The sequence below is a fragment of the Oncorhynchus masou genome, chromosome 29 (genome assembly GCF_036934945.1).
Source record: "Oncorhynchus masou masou isolate Uvic2021 chromosome 29, UVic_Omas_1.1, whole genome shotgun sequence".
NCBI lineage: Eukaryota > Metazoa > Chordata > Actinopteri > Salmoniformes > Salmonidae > Oncorhynchus > Oncorhynchus masou.
Genome location: NC_088240.1, coordinates 15319756 through 15339113, shown reverse-complemented (window position 1 = coordinate 15339113; position 19358 = coordinate 15319756). Strand labels below are relative to the sequence as shown.

The 19358-nt window shown below is 44.0% G+C and overlaps 3 protein-coding genes across 4 annotated transcripts in view; all 3 read right to left on the bottom strand.

The window, feature by feature from the left end:
* LOC135519057 (protein TFG-like) overlaps positions 1-1166 on the bottom strand; it is a 29056-nt gene extending 27890 nt beyond the window's left edge. For both annotated transcript variants that reach the window (XM_064944101.1, XM_064944102.1), the window contains exon 1: positions 999-1166. The gene's annotated coding sequence lies outside the window, so the exon portion shown is untranslated. The remainder of the gene's footprint in view (positions 1-998) is intronic.
* An 815-nt stretch (positions 1167-1981) lies between these two features.
* Positions 1982-4612, bottom strand: LOC135519056 (protein jagunal homolog 1-A-like). Its single transcript, XM_064944100.1, has 3 exons — positions 4481-4612; positions 3750-3847; positions 1982-3543 (listed from the first exon to the last, which is right to left on the bottom strand). The coding sequence occupies exons 2-3, from the start codon at positions 3836-3838 to the stop codon at positions 3081-3083; spliced, it is 552 nt and encodes a 183-aa protein (XP_064800172.1). The 5' UTR covers positions 3839-3847; positions 4481-4612; the 3' UTR covers positions 1982-3080.
* Positions 4613-6503: 1891 nt separating this feature from the next.
* The window catches only part of LOC135519048 (collagen alpha-1(VIII) chain-like), a 45651-nt gene continuing 32796 nt past the window's right edge, over positions 6504-19358 (bottom strand). The window contains exons 2-3 of the mRNA XM_064944092.1: positions 9189-9501; positions 6504-9018 (exon numbers count right to left, since the gene is read on the bottom strand). Of these exons, the coding sequence (XP_064800164.1) occupies positions 7076-9018; positions 9189-9498 (2253 nt within the window). The 5' untranslated portion in view covers positions 9499-9501 and the 3' untranslated portion in view covers positions 6504-7075. The remainder of the gene's footprint in view (positions 9019-9188; positions 9502-19358) is intronic.

The following is a 19358-nucleotide window of genomic DNA, read 5'->3' as shown; positions in this document are numbered from 1 at the left end:
TATATAGGCCAAGTACTAACTTGAATTGAAAGAGTGAGTTTGTAGAATGTGTTGAGTGGATCATGATTCATGACACACAACTGGTTAATATCAGAATAATATAAGCACTAGCTGAACTGATTAGTTTATGATGAACAATCCCTTCCCTATCCAGTCCACACCCAGATAGGCCTTTTATCAAAAAACTATTACAATACATAGATTCAATCACGTCAAATGCAACTACTTTAGTTGATCTTGATTTGAACTTGTTGGTCTGGCCTTTGGCTAGCAAACAAGCTAGCTAAATTAGCTACCAACAAAAGGTGTCTGTCTAGATAACTTGCTATATTATGCGAACTATGACATCCATCTCAATTTAACATAAGGCTTGTACAGAAGTCATTCCATTAACTTGCTGACTAATGAAAGGGCGAGGTTCGGGATTACAGTTTGTCATTTTATTTGCAGTGATTCATGACATGATAGCTAACGTTACCTAGCGTGGTAATTTGACAGCTCGTTAGTTTGCTGTTATGCCAATAACTAACTCTGGCTCAAAATCTGTTGCACTGGTTATATTGTTAGCTAACATAACTAGATAATTGTATTGTTGTTAGAGGTGTCAAAACGAATGTAACTCGCTAACTAGCTAGTAAGAAAGCCAAGTTGGATCATTACATAGCCAATTTTCCTGTAACTGACAGGATGTAGAACCATGCAAAATACAGACCAACTCAAAACTCCCATTTATAGTTAGAATGTTGACTTCCTGCAAAATAATTCACAGTTTAGCATCAGAGAATGAAACTTCGACTTAATTTAATACAAAAAACAATATCTTTGCACCGATAACATTATGTATACAATTTAAGAGAGGTCTTTGAGAAAATAAAACAAATGTGACTTTAAAAACATAACAAACCCGATGCTAGGATCATTCGTTAGGTTGAAATGCTAACTGTGATCCAGGTTGTCAATATTAGCCATATCGAAACAGACAGTTATATGTATCCCACCTGTAACTGGACGACTTAATCCCACTGTTGTGTCGGTATTTCTCTCAGGACCTTGTCAGCCAAAATCTTTAACCAGGGCTGGCAAACACAGAATCCTAGCCTCACATGAGGAAGTCACCCGCTTGTCGACGTAAACCTGTACGTGGCATACAGCGGAGCGCGCAGTAGTGACTCAACTATTTGACGTATTTTTTTCTGCATAGGAACAGTGGTGGAAAAAGTTCCCAAATGTCATACTTGACTAAAAGTAAAGATACCTTAATAGAAAATGACTCAAGTGAAAGTCATCCAGTAAAATACTACTTGGGTAAAAGGCTAAAGTATTTGGTTTGAATTACACACAAGTATCAAAAGTAAATGTAATTGCTAAAATTTACTTAAGTATCAAAAGTAAAAGTACAAGTGTAAATCGTTTCAAATTCCTTATATTAAGCAATCCAGACAGCATCATTGTCTTATTTTAATTTACGGATAGCCAGGGGCACGCTCCACCACTCAGACATCATTTACAAACGAAGCATGTGTTTAGTGAGTCGGTCCGATCAGAGGCAGTAGGGGTGACCAGGGATGTTCTCTTAATAAGTGTGTGAATTTGCTCATTTTCCTGTCCAGCTAAGCATTAAAATGTAGAGTACTTCAGGGTGTCAAGGAAAATGTATGGTGTAAAAAGTAAATACTTTTCTTTAGGAATGTAGTGAAGTAAAACTACTTAAGTAGTACTTTCAAGTATTTTTTACTAAAGTACTTTACACCACTGCATAGGAGCAGGTTGATAAATTGAGTTTTATATGAAATATGTGACTCTGTGTGATGTGGTTTCCTCTATACTGACTTTTACTAGACATGTTTTGCTTAATTTCAAAGGTTACTGTGACACATAAGTGATTATATGGTGAAAGCAACTGTGATGGAACTACTCATCAAGCACATCACAAGGTTTGTAACAATCAAGACAACTAAAGACACAATCAAGACAACAAGGATTTAATTTCCCTTTTTATTGGTGGTAAAAACATAATCATAAAAAGTGAGGGAGCAAAGGGTCAAGCATACAGAACATTTAAGAGATATATGAATGATGAGCGCCAGGGTTGGGGTCAATTCCATTTCAAATCCAGTCAATTCAAGAAGTACACTGAAATTCCAATTCTCTTCAATGCTTATCAATGATAATTTGGAATTTATATTTGGTTTACTATATGAATTGACTGGTATTGACAAAAACCCAGATGAGCACTACCGTTTGGACACATTACAGGGGCAAATCAAGACCCCTTGATAGTTGTCAAGACACAGACTAACCTGTCAGGCCAACTTAGCGCAATGATGCATACATTTTTGTTGCCTTTGAAACACAGCATCCCATGTCTCTCAGTCTCAAGCTTTACACAGTACTTGTGCGCATGCCTTACAGGGCTTTCAATATTGACAGACTAGTCGCCGGATGTCAATTTACTGAAACCGTGACAACAAACTAGTCCAGCCCTCATTCCTCCACTGTTAAGACAAAGAGTCAGTAGAGATCCTCCGTCATGCTGCAGTCTCACACAAGGGCTTGGTTCATACATCTAAATGCTTCACAACAGCTGTAAATATTGTGGTCTCAGAAGGAGCTGCAGTCTCTATCGTTTATTCTCTGAGGCCAGATAAACAAAGTAGAGAATTGCTTTTAAACAAAGTAGAGAATTGCTTTTATTTTCATTTATTTTATTTAACTAGGCAAGTCGGTTAAGAACAAATTCTTATTTACAATGACGGCCTACCCCAGCCAAACCCTAACGATGCTGGGTCTGTAGTGACACCTCTAGCACTGAGATGCAGTGCCTTAGACCACTGCGCCACTAATTGTTTGTGTATGTGAGAGAAAATGTATACACCTGAGTGTCTTTGAAATGGAGAGAGAGAGTATGCGTGTTTTGGCGAGAAAATGTGTGTTGGATAGACCATATGGAAAGACATAATAGCCAGTGATTGCATGAGGTAATAAATAAATAACAGAATATACTAATATATGCATCCTAAAGACAGAGAGAAAAACACAAACAGTTTCCCACTAGCCTCAAAACCCACAAAACATCCTCATCACTTCTTCTTCTTCTCCTGTGTGGAGTCGAACCAGGCATCCAGCAGCTTCTTGCTGTAGTAGATCTGCCAGGCGTGCACCTGCACTGCCACCACCATCACCAGGTACATGACGGTGACAGCCGCCCAGCCAAAGATGAAGCGGTAAGCCTTGCCGTGGCGGTACAGCTGCTGGGCCTCGCCGAGCATCTCCATGGAGCCGTAGAAGAGTGGAGCGATGGAGAACAGGCCTGAGCTGATCATGGAGATCACCAGGTAGCTGATGTTGTTCTTGGGCAGCGACAGGCTGCCGGTGACCAGTGGAAAGAGACTGATCAGGTAGGGGTACTCCCATCTGTAGGGCTCAGCCACTGTATCGCTTGGCACCAGATCAAGTTTGCTGACGATCACCTGGGCCGCCACCAGGAGCCAGAGCAGCAGGTGGACAAAGTTGAGTTTCCGGATCTCAGACTTTAGCGAGGCGCTGGAGACACAGGGAAAAGGGGGAGAGGGAGTTGAGACAGTATGGTTAATGGATAACTATAAACAATATGGTAATAGACAGGCAGGCACACTCAGACAGACAGAAAGACAAGCGCAGACAGACAGACAGGCAGACAAACAAGCGCAGAGACAGACACAGACACAGGCATACAGCCAGCCAGCCAGCAGACAGACATGACTGATTACCTCATCTGGTAGTGTGAGGCCACCTTCTCTCTGTGTTTGAAGTCACTCCCATCAGTACCTGCAGCTCGAGGGCCCACACGAGATGTCATGGTAACAACCTGCTTACCCAAAAACCATACAACAATAATTTGTCTTATTTGACTTGGTGTACATTTTATAATTTATTTTGCCCACATCTGATTCATCAATAATGAGCATATGCGTTCTTTACATCCATTTAATCCATGACAATGACAAAGACAGACATACTGGGATGTGATGATCAGTCTTCTATTTCTACACTTAAACAATTGAATATTAGAAGCTCGTCTATTATTTAAGTTGTTTTATCAACCTAATATAACATTTATAGATATGAATAGTAGCTAGTTGCATATTTCTCTGCCTCTGGCAACTGGGAAAGCTTTGCTAACGTTCGCTATTTAACGTCAGCTAGCATAACTTTCACAAGCTGTTGGTCACGTTAGCTAGCTATGTTACGCGGATTCATTCATTGTCCTCTTGGAAAGGAGGTTACCGAGATCACACTCTCGCTGCATAAATGTCTTTGTATGCAAACGTTTCACCTATTTATCGGTTCATCCATGTGTCATCCATATTTCACCTGCAAATAAATTGTAATGCTAACGTACGTTAGCAATCGCTAACTGGCTAGCGTACTGAAAATTGCCTTGAATGCAGTAATTCACCGTACAGTAGTTTAAAAATAACAATTAATTGAGGATTCTTACCGTTTGTTACTGAGATGCTGAATGAACGTAGTTAGCGAGCTACTACAGTACCTAAATATGCCTAAATGCCAAGATGAATAAAAGCTGGGTGAATAGATAGAAGCCGGCTGAATAGAGGACAAGACACATGCGTTGTGCGCACTGCGCACGCGCATCACATCAGTCGCAGCATCCCTTTTTCTCTCAACATCCTTCGTGAGCCTTTCGAGACCGGTCCATTGAGAATTTTTTTGTCTGCTTCGTTTTCCATCACGGAAACATAATTGTTGGTAAGACATCAGACGCGTTTCCTTTTGTGTTTTGCGGGAAAAAGAAAGCACCTCTTAAAACGACGAAATACAATAACACATTTGATTAAAATTAACATTACGTTTTGCCACACCCTCAAGTGGTACTCAATAGATGTGCCAAAAAATGTGTGATAGAAGAAGCTATAGGATGAATCCTATTTACCTTATTCATCTTTGTCCTGAGCATATGATACCATTTAATAACCATGGGCGAGTCAACTTAGAGTATCTGTCTGTCTCTGGCAGCACAGAATGCTCATCTGTTCTCAATATGGCATATCAGTCAAGAGCAATATGATCAAGACAGAGCCAGAGGATATTTACTGGCCATCCGGGGCAAGTCAAATTACTTTATTGAATGTTGACTGGTGAACTGGACTAATCTGATATGCACTTATCAGTGTCACACAATAAAATAATACATGTTTTGATATATGTTAAAATAAGAATAACGCATGACCTTTTAGTTAAATCATCTTTATTTAAAAAACAACATCTACAGTATAACAGTAAAAACATAAAAACTCAAGGTCTTGTTTGGTTATACTGTGTTTAGCTTGAAAATAAAAGAGAGCAAGCACACTCTAGGAGCTCAGATGCAAAAATGTAATTACCAACGTTTTGACAGCCAAGCTGTCTTCATCAGGGTATAATCCTTGGCTGTTGAAACGTTGGTAATTACATTTTTGCATCTGAGCTCCTAGAGTGTGCGGCTCTCTTTTATTTTCAAGTTTTCTACTCCGCTAGCCAGCACCTCGTCTTAATAGGTGTGCGTTTCTTTTTCTTCTAGATTATACTGTGTTTAGCACCATGGACTGAAATAAAGATAGATAACAGAATTGATACCTGGAGTCAGGGGAGGGGTGGAAAGGAAGGGTAGACTAGAGGGGGAGCTATAGGGATATATAGGTGGGTGAGAGGTGAGGGAGAGGGCATGCAGGAAGGCATTTTCACCCTTCCCCCTCTCTCTTTTGACATTCTATTCTTTGTCTATATTTGTTGTCTATAATTCTCCTCACTAACTTGTAACCACAAACACCTCATCCTGGTTTATATTGGGCATTATTCTCGCTAATTGACATCAAAGTATTTATTAACCTTCAATCTTAACCTCCACATACAGTACCTTTAACCCAATGACTTAAATTCTGTACTGCTGAACCCAGAGGGAATAGACCTACACACCCTTTTCCCCAGAGTAATTCATTCATTCAATTCTCTTTTTCAAAAGTTATTCACAATTGATTATCAATTCCTATCCTACTTACATAACCGTATAGGCCATCTAAATGAGTGTCTATCTGTTGGTCAAACTTGTTTCATACCTCTGTCAGTATAGTGCTACTGCTTCATTCAGCTGACAACAGACACATACAGCAAGAAGGGGCTTTGTAATGAGAGCAGTGGTTTTCATTTTTGTGGGCAAGTCAGTGTCTGTTGGAGCATTACTCTTTACGTGCCACAAGAGGCATCACTTTGAACCAATACACCCGTAATGCATTATATTCCCATCCATTTCATGCAACAAAATCACCCCTATAAACATCACAGATGATGCTTGTCTGCAAAAGTAAAAACAAAAAATAATCACACAAATCAAACAAAAACAAAACAACAAAGTTATATAACAAACTAAAATGTCACATAAATGATAGCACCACTTTATGTGAATCTTGAACTGTCTCTATTGGTTTTCAATTGCCATTTTATAAGTACCGTAATACAAAAGGTGCCAATATTGCTATTCAATTTATTTTCTTTAGTTTTCTTTTTAAAGTTATCCAATTTACATTCTTTGCCACAGTTTTGTTTATGTCAGCTGCCAGTTTGAATGGGAACATGTAGGGGCTGGGGAAAACACAATACTAAATATATACCTCAGATATCCCATTCTTTCTTCTACAGTCTCCACATCAGTCTGTGCTGTACTATAAATCAAACCAATATATATCACCACATTTTACAATAAATGAACCCAGTTGCTGTAATGGAATATTTTAATGCAGTGTTGTTGTGACAACTTCTCAGACCAGTAGATAGATACAGCAATCTTGTACCCCAACATAAATTGTTATTAAAAACTGCATATATGTACCCTCACACAACCACACTCCTCTCTCCGAATTTCCCTGGGATGGTCCGACATGTCCTCCCGTCACTGTCGATCTCAACAGCGTCAATCCCAGCAGATAATTGATGTTTTTAAAACAACATATCAAGTTAAAGAATTCTATAATCAATGTTTACATTTCTCCAACATTCTCTCTCTTTGTGACCATCTCTTCCTCTCTGAAGGTTGGTGTTCTTACATGGGGTACAACAAGTACCCAGAGAAGGAGGAGTGGACGTATTGGCCAGCGTATAGTCCTGCGGCCTGGTCCGAGGGTAGCTGGAGGTACACAGTGTCCCCGGGTTGTAGAGGTAACACTGCGCTCCCCGATGCCTGATCCAGGAAGCCCTTTTTATACTCATCATATGTGTACATCACAGGCTCATCGTTCCTCATCAGCGCCACCCACACGTTGGCCCCTTTGCAGCTGATGTGGTAGGCAAAGTAGTAGATCCCGGGCATGTCGCAGGTGAACACGCCTGTCTGGGGGTTGTAGTTCTGACGGCCGTTGTACAGGATTTTGTCAAACACCACAGCCGTGTCCACAGGTGGGAAGGGCGTGGTCACCAGAGCCGTGAACGCGGGCATCTCCAGGCCGTTGGGGCCCATCACTTCTCCTCCGTTTCCTCCATATTTTCCCTTCTTGCCATAACCGGCAGTCTTGACTCCGTCCAACCCAGGAGGAAAACCCATCTCAGGGAGGACTGCTCCCATGTCAGTGGGTCCGGGAGGCCCTGGGGGACCAGGTGGACCTGGCTGGCCTGGGCTTCCCGGTGGTCCTCCAGGACCTTCTTTACCTGGAGGTCCAAGAGGACCAGGGACACCTGGGTTTCCCGTACCATCAACGCCGGGAAGACCATGAGGTCCGCTGTCACCTTTAGACCCAGGAGCACCAGGAGGTCCGATCGGCCCACCTGCACCTCCCAGACCTGGAATGCCCTTAGGACCTTGGGGACCCTTCTCGCCTGGAAGTCCTCCCTCTCCCTTTGGCCCAGGTAGGCCTGGAATGCCAGGGGCGCCTGGTAACCCTTTGTGACCGCCTTCCCCTTGGGGTCCTACAGGCCCAGTGGGACCCCTTGGCCCAGGCTCTCCTCCCTCTCCAGGGAAGCCATTCTGACCAGTCAGTCCAGTAGGACCAGGCTCCCCTTGCCCACCAGGCAACCCCTTATGACCTCCTTCTCCAGCCTCGCCTTTTGGCCCTGGTTGACCCAGACCTCCAGGGGGTCCGATAGGGCCAAGGGGACCAGCTGGTCCAATTGATCCAGGCTGTCCTAGCATACCAGGCAGTCCTCCATGGCCCTTGTCTCCCTTTGGTCCTGGGCCTCCAGGCATCCCACCCATCCCCTTATCTCCTTTGGGTCCTGGGAATCCTGGTTTTCCGAATCCAGGCAATCCAGGCTTCCCTGGAAAACCTGGAGGGCCTGGGTGCCCTTTCCCACCGGGCATTCCTGGTTGTCCCGGCAGACCATTCTGGCCAGGTTTTCCCTGACCTGGCAGCCCTGGTGGACCGGGCTCTCCGCCCTCTCCTGCTGGTCCAGCCAGCCCCTGCTCTCCAGGGAGGCCTGGTTTCCCTGGTCCTCCTGGTGGCCCTGACATGCCATTCATTCCAGGCTTGCCCACACCAGGCATCCCTCCCTGTCCTGGAGGTCCAGGAGGTCCTACTAGTCCTTTGTGTCCTGGCTGTCCTGGCTGTCCAATCCCCTTGTCACCCTTGGGTCCTGGTAATCCTGGTAGTCCCGGCAGGCCTTTGTGTCCTGGCTCTCCTCTGGATCCTGGTTGTCCTGGCAACCCCCCAGCCCCTAGTTTTCCTATCCCTGGAAGTCCTGAAGGACCAGGGGACCCCTGAGGCCCTGGCTGCCCCATCGGACCCTCCCTCCCGCTGGGGCCCAATTCTCCAGTTATTCCTGGCTCTCCCATGCTGCCTGGCTTGCCTGGAATTCCTGGGAGTCCTGGTTTTCCTACTCCAGGGAATCCTGGGGGACCAGCGTGGCCTGGTTTTCCTTCCCCTCCTGGCTGTCCTTCCCCGGGAGGTCCTGGAGGCCCAGAGGGACCCTCAGGTCCGGGAGGCCCAGCTGGGCCCTGCGCTCCTGGCAGACCCCCAGGGAGACCTCCCACTGCCCCACTGGGGATGGTTTGACCTGTGGGGGATAAGATGTCCATTCAGATGATGCAGAGTGTGTGTGTCCTAACTCGAGTTAGGTTAAGGTAATAAACATTGAAGATTGACATAATTTTAATATAAGTAACATACTACTGGCCTACTTTTGACCAGAGTCACATGTCATTTGAGATTGCACTTCGGTCTCACCTTTATCCTGTCCACTGTTGACTACTCCACCCTTGTGGGGGTTTGTCTTGCCCATGTGCATGGACATCTGTGGGATCTCTTTTCTGTACTGGGGGTACTGCAGGTGGGGCATCTCTTTTCCTGGCCAATGCTGCTGAGGGTGCTGCTCCTTACCCCCTATGCCCATGTGGGACAGGTGTGACGTGGGCTGATGCTGCTGCGGGTGCTGCTTGTGTCTGTAGTACGCCCCCGTGTGGACAAGAGGTAGTACTGCAAGCTGAAGCAGAGCCACTAGGAGAGGGAGGGGGGCGGAGAAGGGAGGTACAACCATGGCCTAGGGAAGTCACCAGAGGAGAAGTCTGTTAGTTGATCAATTGATCACAAAGTCAATCAGTTAATAAAGTGAATCTAATTCACAATGCAAACAATCAAACATTCAAACATGGCGATAAAATCCATAGGCCTGTGATTGGTACTATGATTCATACCCTGGTAGACCTTTGCATTGCTCTGCCTTCACCTGCTGGACACTAACGTGTGATGATGCATCCAACATGCATTTTGCAGTTATAAACCACCACCACCACTGGTGGAAAAAGTACACAATTGTCATACTTGAGTAAAAGTAAAGAAGTATATGTTTAGTGAGTCTGCCAGAACATAGGCAGTAGGGATGACCACGTGTTCTCTTGCTAGGTGTGAGTTTCACAATTTTCCTGTTCTACTAAACATTCAAAATGTAACGAGTACTTTGGGTTGTCAGGGAAAATGAATGGAGTAAAAAGTACAATAGTAAAAGTACAATAGTAAAAGTAGAAGTTGTCAAAAATATAAATAGTAAATTAAAGTACAGATACCCCAAAAAACAACTGAAGTAGTACTTTCAAGTATTTTTATTTAATTACTATACACCACTGACCACCAGTCATGCAACACTCAACAAAGGCGCCATCCTTTTTAACCAATAGAAAGTGAGAAGGGAGTTTGTGTTGCAGGATGTTCTTTTTAAACATGCTCAATCTTACAACAACACTGCTGACTGACGACACTTTTCCTTGGATTTCAAACAGCAGAGGAAGCAACATGAGAAAATGACAAACAGCCATTTTACTCAAGTTAGGGAGGCGGTAGAAAGTCTTGTCTGTTATTTCTCTTAACATGTTGTTTCTTTGCTAAAATAATGAATGATACAACGAGTGTGATTCTGGCTGGACTGACTGTTAGATAGTCTTTTTATGTGGTCCTGACCTTGACTGTGAACCTCCCGGATCTTCCTATGAGGGCGCTCTATCACAGGAGGTTAGCGGCACCTTCATTGCAGAGGATGGGCTCGTGGTAATGGCTGGAGCGTAATTGGTGGAATGGTATCAAATACATGTTTTCCATGTGTTTGAGGCCCCATTCTATTCTCTCCATCATTATGAGCCCCTCAGCATCCTCCACTGTGCTCCATTAAGACCCAGCTACACTATGACATAGATAGACAGTAGATAGTCCTCAAACTGGGAGATGTTGTATCTTGGCTTAGGCCCTTTTTCGTGTTACTGTCGTCGAGTAAGTTTCAAACTATTAAAACACATTTAAAATTCCATGCTAATGTTTGGGTTTGACTCTAATAATGAGGATTGTGTGAGAAGTAATACTGACTGATTGGTATGAAGGTCATTATAATTTTGTGTTTTTCTGTTATATTTATATATATATTTTTTTTGAAATTATGTTTAGTTTCAGTTACTTTTTAGTTTCAGTTTTAATGTTAGGGACAAAGAGCATGCTTGGGAAGTTAGAAGCACTTGGTTTGCATAGTTTCTGTGTGTCTTCTGTGATGTCACTTTAAAGGGATAGTTTGGGATTTTGAATTTCAGATGAACTTGTGGATACCATGTTTATATATCTGCATCCAGTATGAAGGAAGTTAGAGGTAGTTTTGCGAGCCAATGCTAACTAGCGTTAGCACAAAGCAATTGCACAGTTTCTTGTCAGCAACTTCCTTCAAACTGCACACAGATACATCAAAATTAGTTCATCTGACTGTGGAAGTAGATAAAGGGATTCATTGCCAGAAGTCAATCTCAATGTGACTTAAATTTAAAAGGAATAGAGCCAAGACTGGTGCAAAAGAATGTGTTGGAAAGAAACTCTGTTTCCACCAGTTCGATGCGTTTTAACTTTAGTAGTACATGTAAGAAGAATCAAGTTAGCAACCTAGATTTGTTTCTCTTTTAGCTGGCGATTGTGATGCACAAGCGTCTCCATCCGCATATTAAATCACCAGATTCAGTAGCTTGAAAACTCCCAAAAGCTTAAATCCCCATTGAAATTCCCATTCGATTTTTGCACAAAGTTCAGAAAACAATTCAAACTGAACATCATTGGGTTAGTTTTGAGTTAGTTATGAGTCAAAGATAATAGTTTTAGTATCGTTTTCGTTTTCAATGGGTTTGTTCATAGTTTTATTTCAGTTTACTGAACTGTTTGTTCATTATTAGTTTTTGTTTTAGTTTCAGTTTTAGTTTACTATAATAACCTTGATGCAGTCTCAGAAATATGTTGTTAGAGTGATGTTTGATTTCTCTCTCACTCTCACTTTCTCCATCTCCCTCACTGTCTAACCCTCTGTCACTGTCTAACCCTCTGTCACTGTCTAACCCTCTGTCACTGTCTAACCCTCTGTCTAACCCTCTGAAACTGTCTAACCCTCTGTTACTGTCTAACCCTCTGTCCCTGTCTAACCCTCTGTCTAACCCTCTGTCACTGTCTAACCCTCTGTCTAACCCTCTGTCTAACCCTCTGTCACTGTCTAACCCTCTGTCACTGTCTAACCCTCTGTCACTGTCTAACCCTCTGTCACTGTCTAACCCTCTGTCACTGTCTAACCCTCTGTCACTGTCTAACCCTCTGTCTAACCCTCTGTCACTGTCTAACCCTCTGTCTAACCCTCTGTCACTGTCTAACCCTCTGTCACTGTCTAACCCTCTGTCTAACCCTCTGTCACTGTCTAACCCTCTGTCTAACCCTCTGTCACTGTCTAACCCTCTGTCACTGTCTAACCCTCTGTCTAACCCTCTGTCACTGTCTAACCCTCTGTCTAACCCTCTGTCCCTGTCTAACCCTCTGTCACTGTCTAACCCTCTGTCACTGTCTAACCCTCTGTCTAACCCTCTGTCACTGTCTAACCCTCTGTCACTGTCTAACCCTCTGTCACTGTCTAACCCTCTGTCACTGTCTAACCCTCTGTCACTGTCTAACCCTCTGTCTAACCCTCTGTCACTATCTAACCCTCTGTCACTGTCTAACCCTCTGTCACTCTAACCCTCTGTCACTGTCTAACCCTCTGTCTAACCTGCTGTCACTGTCTAACCCTCTGTCACTGTCTAACCCTCTGTCACTGTCTAACCCTCTGTCACTGTCTAACCCTCTGTCTAACCCTCTGTCACTGTCTAACCCTCTGTCACTGTCTAACCCTCTGTCACTGTCTAACCCTCTGTCTAACCCTCTGTCACTGTCTAACCCTCTGTCACTGTCTAACCCTCTGTCTAACCCTCTGTCACTGTCTAACCCTCTGTCTAACCCTCTGTCCCTGTCTAACCCTCTGTCACTGTCTAATCCTCTGTCTAACCTTCTGTCACTGTCTAACCCTCTGTCTCTGTCTAACCCTCTGTCCACCACCTACCTAACCCTCTGTCTAACCCTCTGTCACCTGTCTAACCCTCTGTCACTGTCTAACCCTCTGTCATGTCTAACCCTCTGTCACCACTGTCTAACCCTCTGTCTAACCCTCGGTCACTGTCTAACCCTGTGTAAATGTAACCCTCTGTCACTGTCTAACCCTCTGTCACTGTCTAACCCTCTGTCTAACCCTCTGTCTAACCCTCTGTCTAACCCTCTGTCACTGTCTAACCCTCTGTCTAACCCTCTGTCTAACCCTCTGTCACTGTCTAACCCTCTGTCTAACCCTCGGTCACTGTCTAACCCTCTGTCTAACCCTCTGTCCCTGTCTAACCCTCTGTCTAACCCTCTGTCACTGTCTAACCCTCTGTCACTGTCTAACCCTCTGTCTAACCCTCGGTCACTGTCTAACCCTCTGTCACTGTCTAACCCTCTGTCACTGTCTAACCCTCTGTCTAACCCTCTGTCTAACCCTCTGTCTAACCCTCTGTCACTGTCTAACCCTCTGTCTAACCCTCTGTCACTGTCTAACCCTCTGTCTAACCCTCTGTCCCTGTCTAACCCTCTGTCTAACCCTCTGTCACTGTCTAACCCTCTGTCACTGTCTAACCCTCTGTCTAACCCTCTGTCACTGTCTAACCCTCTGTCTAACCCTCTGTCACTGTCTAACCCTCTGTCTAACCCTCTGTCTAACCCTCTGTCTAACCCTCTGTCACTGTCTAACCCTCTGTCTAACCCTCTGTCCCTGTCTAACCCTCTGTCACTGTCTAATCCTCTGTCTAACCCTCTGTCAACTGTCTAACCCTCTGTCACTGTCTAACCCTCTGTCACTGTCTAACCCTATGTCCTGTCTAACCCTCTGTCACTGTCTAACCCTCTGTCACTGTCTAACCCTCTGTCTAACCCTCTGTCTAACCCTCTGTCACTCTGTCTAACCCTCTGTCCACTGTCTAACCCTCTGTCACTGTCTAACCCTCTGTCTAACCCTCTGTCTAACCCTCTGTCTAACCCTCTGTCTAACCCTCTGTCTAACCCTCTGTCCACTGTCTAACCCTCTGTCCTCTGTCTAACCCTCTGTCTAACCCTCTGTCCCTGTCTAACCCTCTGTCTAACCCTCTGTCTAACCCTCTGTCCCTGTCTAACCCTCTGTCACTGTCTAACCCTCTGTCTAACCCTCTGTCCCTGTCTAACCCTCTGTCTAACCCTCTGTCTAACCCTCTGTCTAACCCTCTGTCTAACCCTCTGTCTAACCCTGTCTAACCCTCTGTCACTGTCTAACCCTCTGTCCCTGTCTAACCCTCTGTCTAACCCTGTCTAACCCTCTGTCCCTGTCTAACCCTCTGTCTATCCCTCTGTCTAACCCTCTGTCAACCCTCTGTCTAACCCTCTGTCAACTGTCTAACCCTCTGTCACTGTCTAACCCTCTGTCTAACCCTCTGTCCCTGTCTAACCCTCTGTCCCTGTCTAACCCTCTGTCTAACCCCCTGTCTAACCCTCTGTCACTGTCTAACCCTCTGTCTAACCCTCTGTCTAACCCTCTGTCTAACCCTCTGTCTAACCCTCTGTCCCTGTCTAACCCTCTGTCACTGTCTAACCCTCTGTCTAACCCTCTGTCTAACCCTCTGTCCCTGTCTAACCCGCTGTCACTGTCTAACCCTCTGTCTAACCCTCTGTCCACTGTCTAACCCTCTGTCCCTGTCTAACCCTCTGTCTAACCCTCTGTCCCTGTCTAACCCTCTGTCTAACCCACTCCCTCTAAAAATGGTATATCATTAGCAGCACCATATCACCAAGTAAAATTCTGACTGTATGAATTATTCAGTAGGTGAATAAAGGTGATTATTCATTTACAATGGTATTTATCGCAACCTGTTCACCAATTGCTGTGTGTGTTTGTATACCTCTCTCTCTCTCTCTCTCTCTCTCTAACTCTCAGTCCTTCTCCGCAGGTATTTTACCTGTGTGTGTGTGTGATGTTATATTTAACCTAGACCCTGTGTGTCAGTGGGAGGAGGATTGTGACATTTTCCAGGGTGAATGAGTCTGTATGAGTCTCCCCAGGCAAGATCGAAAGCACCTGCACTAACACCTCTCAGCCACCAGGGGGACACACAGGATATGGCATGGCTCTTTCTCTTTAGCCTGGTTTCAGCAATACCCTACATTCCAGGTTGTTTCTGTCTATTCCGGTGTTGGAAAGTAGTGAGCTACATTAGTAGTGAACACCTAATTCAACTAGTAATTTAACTAAAATTTTCAGTAGCTTGGTGGTAGTTGAACTAAATTAAAATCTTGGTAGTGTTTTCAGTAGTTCAATAATTTCCTGTTCCGGACGACTGTGTGATCACGCTCTCCTTGGCCGACGTGAGTAAGACATTTAAACAGGTCAACATACACAAGGCTGCGGGGCCAGACGGATTACCAGGACATGTGCTCCGGGCATGTGCTGACCAACTGGCAGGTGTCTTCACTGATATTTTCAACATGTCCCTGATTGAGTCTGTAATACTAACATGTTTCAAGCAGACCACCATTGTCCCTGTGCCCAAGAACCCAAAGGCAACCGGCATAAATGGCTACAAACCCATAGCATTCACGTCCAAAGCCATGAGGTGCTTCGAAAGGCTGGTAATGGCTCACATCAACACCATTATTGAAGAAACCCTAGACCTACTCCAATTTGCATACCGCCCAAACAGATCCACAGATTATGTCATCTCCATTACACTCCACACTGCCCTTTCTCACCTCTACAAAAGGAACACTTATGTGAGAATGCTATCCATTGACTACAGCTCAGCGTTCAACACCATAGTACCCTCAAAGCTCATCACTAAGCTAAGGATCCTGGGACTAAAACACCTCCCTCTGCAACTGGATCCTGGACTTCCTGACGGGTCACCCCCAGGTGGTGAGGGTAGGTAGCAACACATCTGCCACGATGATCCTCAATATTGGAGCCCACCAGGGGTGTGTGCTCAGTCCCCTCCTGTACTCCCAGTTCACCTACGACTGCATGGCCAGGCACGAAACCAAGACTAAGGAAATGATTGTGGACTACAGGAAAAGGAGCACCGAGTACGCCCCCATTCTCATCGACGGGGCTGTAATGGAGCAGGTTGAGAGCCTCAAGTTCTTTGGTGTACACATCACCAACAAACTAGAATGAGGCAAACACACCAAGACAGTTATGAAGAGGGCACAACAAAGCCTATTGCCCCTCAGGAAACTAAAAAGATTTGGCATGGGTCCTGAGATCCTCAAAAGGTTCTACAGCTGCAACATCGAGGGCATCCTGACTGGTTGCATCATTCCCTGGTATGGTAATTGCTCGGCCTCTGACCACAAGGCACCACATAGGGTCGTGCGTACGGCCCAGTACATCACTGGGGCTAAGCTGCCTGCCATCCAGGACCTCTACACCAGGCGGAGTCAGAGGAAAAACCTAAAAATTGTCGTACCAGGGAATTGTCCCAACCACCCCAGTCATAGACTGTTCTCTCTACTACCGCATGGCAAGCAGTACCAGAGTGCCAAGTCTAGGACAAAGATTGTTCTCAACAGTTTTACCAGCTAGTATATAGCCTCACTACTGTATATTAGCCTCTTACTGTTCATATAGCCCCCCCCCCCCCATCTTACTGTATATTGTTCACATACTGTATATATATTCTATTGTTCATATACCCATCCCTAGCAGATATATAGCCTCTCTACTGTATATAGCCTCACTACTGTATATAGCCTCTTACTGTATATAGCCTCACATACTGTATTAGCAGATATTACTGTATATAGCCTCTCTACTGTATATAGTCTCACTACTGTATATAGCCTCTCTATGTATATAGCCTCTCTACTGTATATAGCCTCTCTACTGTATATAGCCTCTCTACTGTATATAGCCTCACTACTGTATATAGCCTCACTACTGTATATAGCCTCTCTACTGTATATAGCCTCACTACTGTATATAGCCTCTCTACTGTTCTTATAGCCTCTCTACTGTATATAGCCTCTCTACTGTATATAGCCTCTCTACTGTATATTAGCCTCTCTACTGTATATAGCCTCACTACTGTATATAGCCTCTCTACTGTATACTAGCCTCCCTACTGTATATAGCCTCACTACTGTATGGAGCCTCTCTACTGTATATAGCCTCTCTACTGTTTATAGCCTCTCTACTGTATATAGCCTCTCTACTGTATATAGCCTCTCTACTGTATATAGCCTCACGACTGTATATAGCCTCTCTACTGTATATAGCCTCTCTACTGTATGGAGCCTCACTACTGTATGGAGCCTCACTACTGTATATAGCCTCTCTATTGTTTATAGCCTCTCTACTGTATATAGCCTCTCTACTGTATATAGCCTCTCTACTGTATATAGCCTCTCTACTGTATATAGCCTCTCTACTGTATATAGCCTCACGACTGTATATAGCCTCTCTACTGTATATAGCCTCTCTACTGTATATAGCCTCTCTACTGTATATAGCCTCACGACTGTATATAGCCTCTCTACTGTATATAGCCTCTCTACTGTATATAGCCTCTCTACTGTATATAGCCTCACGACTGTAAATAGCCTCTCTACTGTATATAGCCTCTCTACTGTATATAGCCTCACGACTGTATATAGCCTCTCTACTGTATATAGCCTCACTCTGTATATAGCCTCTCTACTGTATATAGCCTCTCTACTGTATATAGCCTCTCTACTGTATATAGCCTCACGACTGTATATAGCCTCTCTACTGTATATAGCCTCTCTACTGTATATAGCCTCTCTACTGTATATAGCCTCACGACTGTATATAGCCTCTCTACTGTATATAGCCTCTCTACTGTATATAGCCTCTCTACTGTATATAGCCTCACGACTGTATATAGCCTCTCTACTGTATATAGCCTCTCTACTGTATATAGCCTCACGACTGTATAGCTAGCCTCTCTACTGTATATAGCCTCACGACTGTATATAGCCTCTCTACTGTATATAGCCTCTCTACTGTATGGAGCCTCACTACTGTATGGAGCCTCACTACTGTATATAGCCTCTCTACTGTTTATAGCCTCTCTACTGTATATAGCCTCTCTACTGTTTATAGCCTCACTACTGTATATAGCCTCTCTACTGTTTATAGCCTCTCTACTGTATATAGCCTCTCTACTGTATGGAGCCTCACTACTGTATATAGCATCTCTACTGTATGGAGCCTCTCTACTGTATATAGCCTCTCTACTGTATATAGCCTCTGTACTGTATGGAGCCTCTCTACTGTATGGAGCCTCTCTACTGTATATAGCCTCTCTACTGTATATAGCCTCTGTACTGTATGGAGCCTCTCTACTGTATATAGCCTCTCTACTGTATATAGCCTCTCTACTGTATGGAGCCTCTCTACTGTATATAGCCTCTGTACTGTATGGAGCCTTTCTACTGTATATAGCCTCTGTATTGTATGGAGCCTCTCTACTGTATATAGCCTCTGTACTGTATGGAGCCTCTCTACTGTATATAGCCTCTCTACTGTATATAGCCTCTGTACTGTATGGAGCCTCTCTACTGTATGGAGCCTCTCTACTGTATATAGCCTCTCTACTGTATATAGCCTCTCTACTGTATATAGCCTCTCTACTGTATATAGCCTCTCTACTGTATGGAGCCTCTCTACTGTATATAGCCTCTCTACTGTATATAGCCTCTCTACTGTATATAGCCTCTGTAATGTATGGAGCATCTCTACTGTATATAGCCTCTCTACTGTATATAGCCTCTCTACTGTATGGATCCTCTCTACTGTATATAGCCTCTCTACTGTATATAGCCTCTCTACTGTATATAGCCTCTCTACTGTATATAGCCTCTCTACTGTATGGAGCCTCTCTACTGTATATAACCTCTCTACTGTATATAACCTCTCTACTGTATATAGCCTCTCTACTGTATATAGCCTCTCTACTGTATATAGCCTCTCTACTGTATATAGCCTCTCTACTGTATATAACCTCTCTACCGTATATAGCCTCTCTACTGTATATAACCTCTCTACTGTATATAGCCTCTCTACTGTATATAGCCTCTCTACTGTGTATAGCCTCTCTACTGTATATAACCTCTCTACTGTATGGAGCCTCTCTACTGTATGGAGCCTCTCTACTGTATATAGCCTCTCTACTGTATATAGCCTCTCTACTGTATATAGCCTCTCTACTGTATATATCCTCTCTACTGTATATAGCCTCTCTACTGTATATATCCTCTCTACTCTATATAGCGTCTCTACTGTATATTGCCTCGCTACAGTCTTTTTACTGTTGTTTTTATTTCTTTACTTTACTTTACTATTGTTTAGAGCCTGTAAGTAAGCATTTCACTGTAAGGTCGACACCTGTTGTATTCAGCATTTCACTGTAAGGTCTACACCTGTTGTATTCAGCATTTCACTGTAAGGTCGACACCTGTTGTATTCAGCATTTCACTGTAAGGTCTACACCTGTTGAATTCAGCATT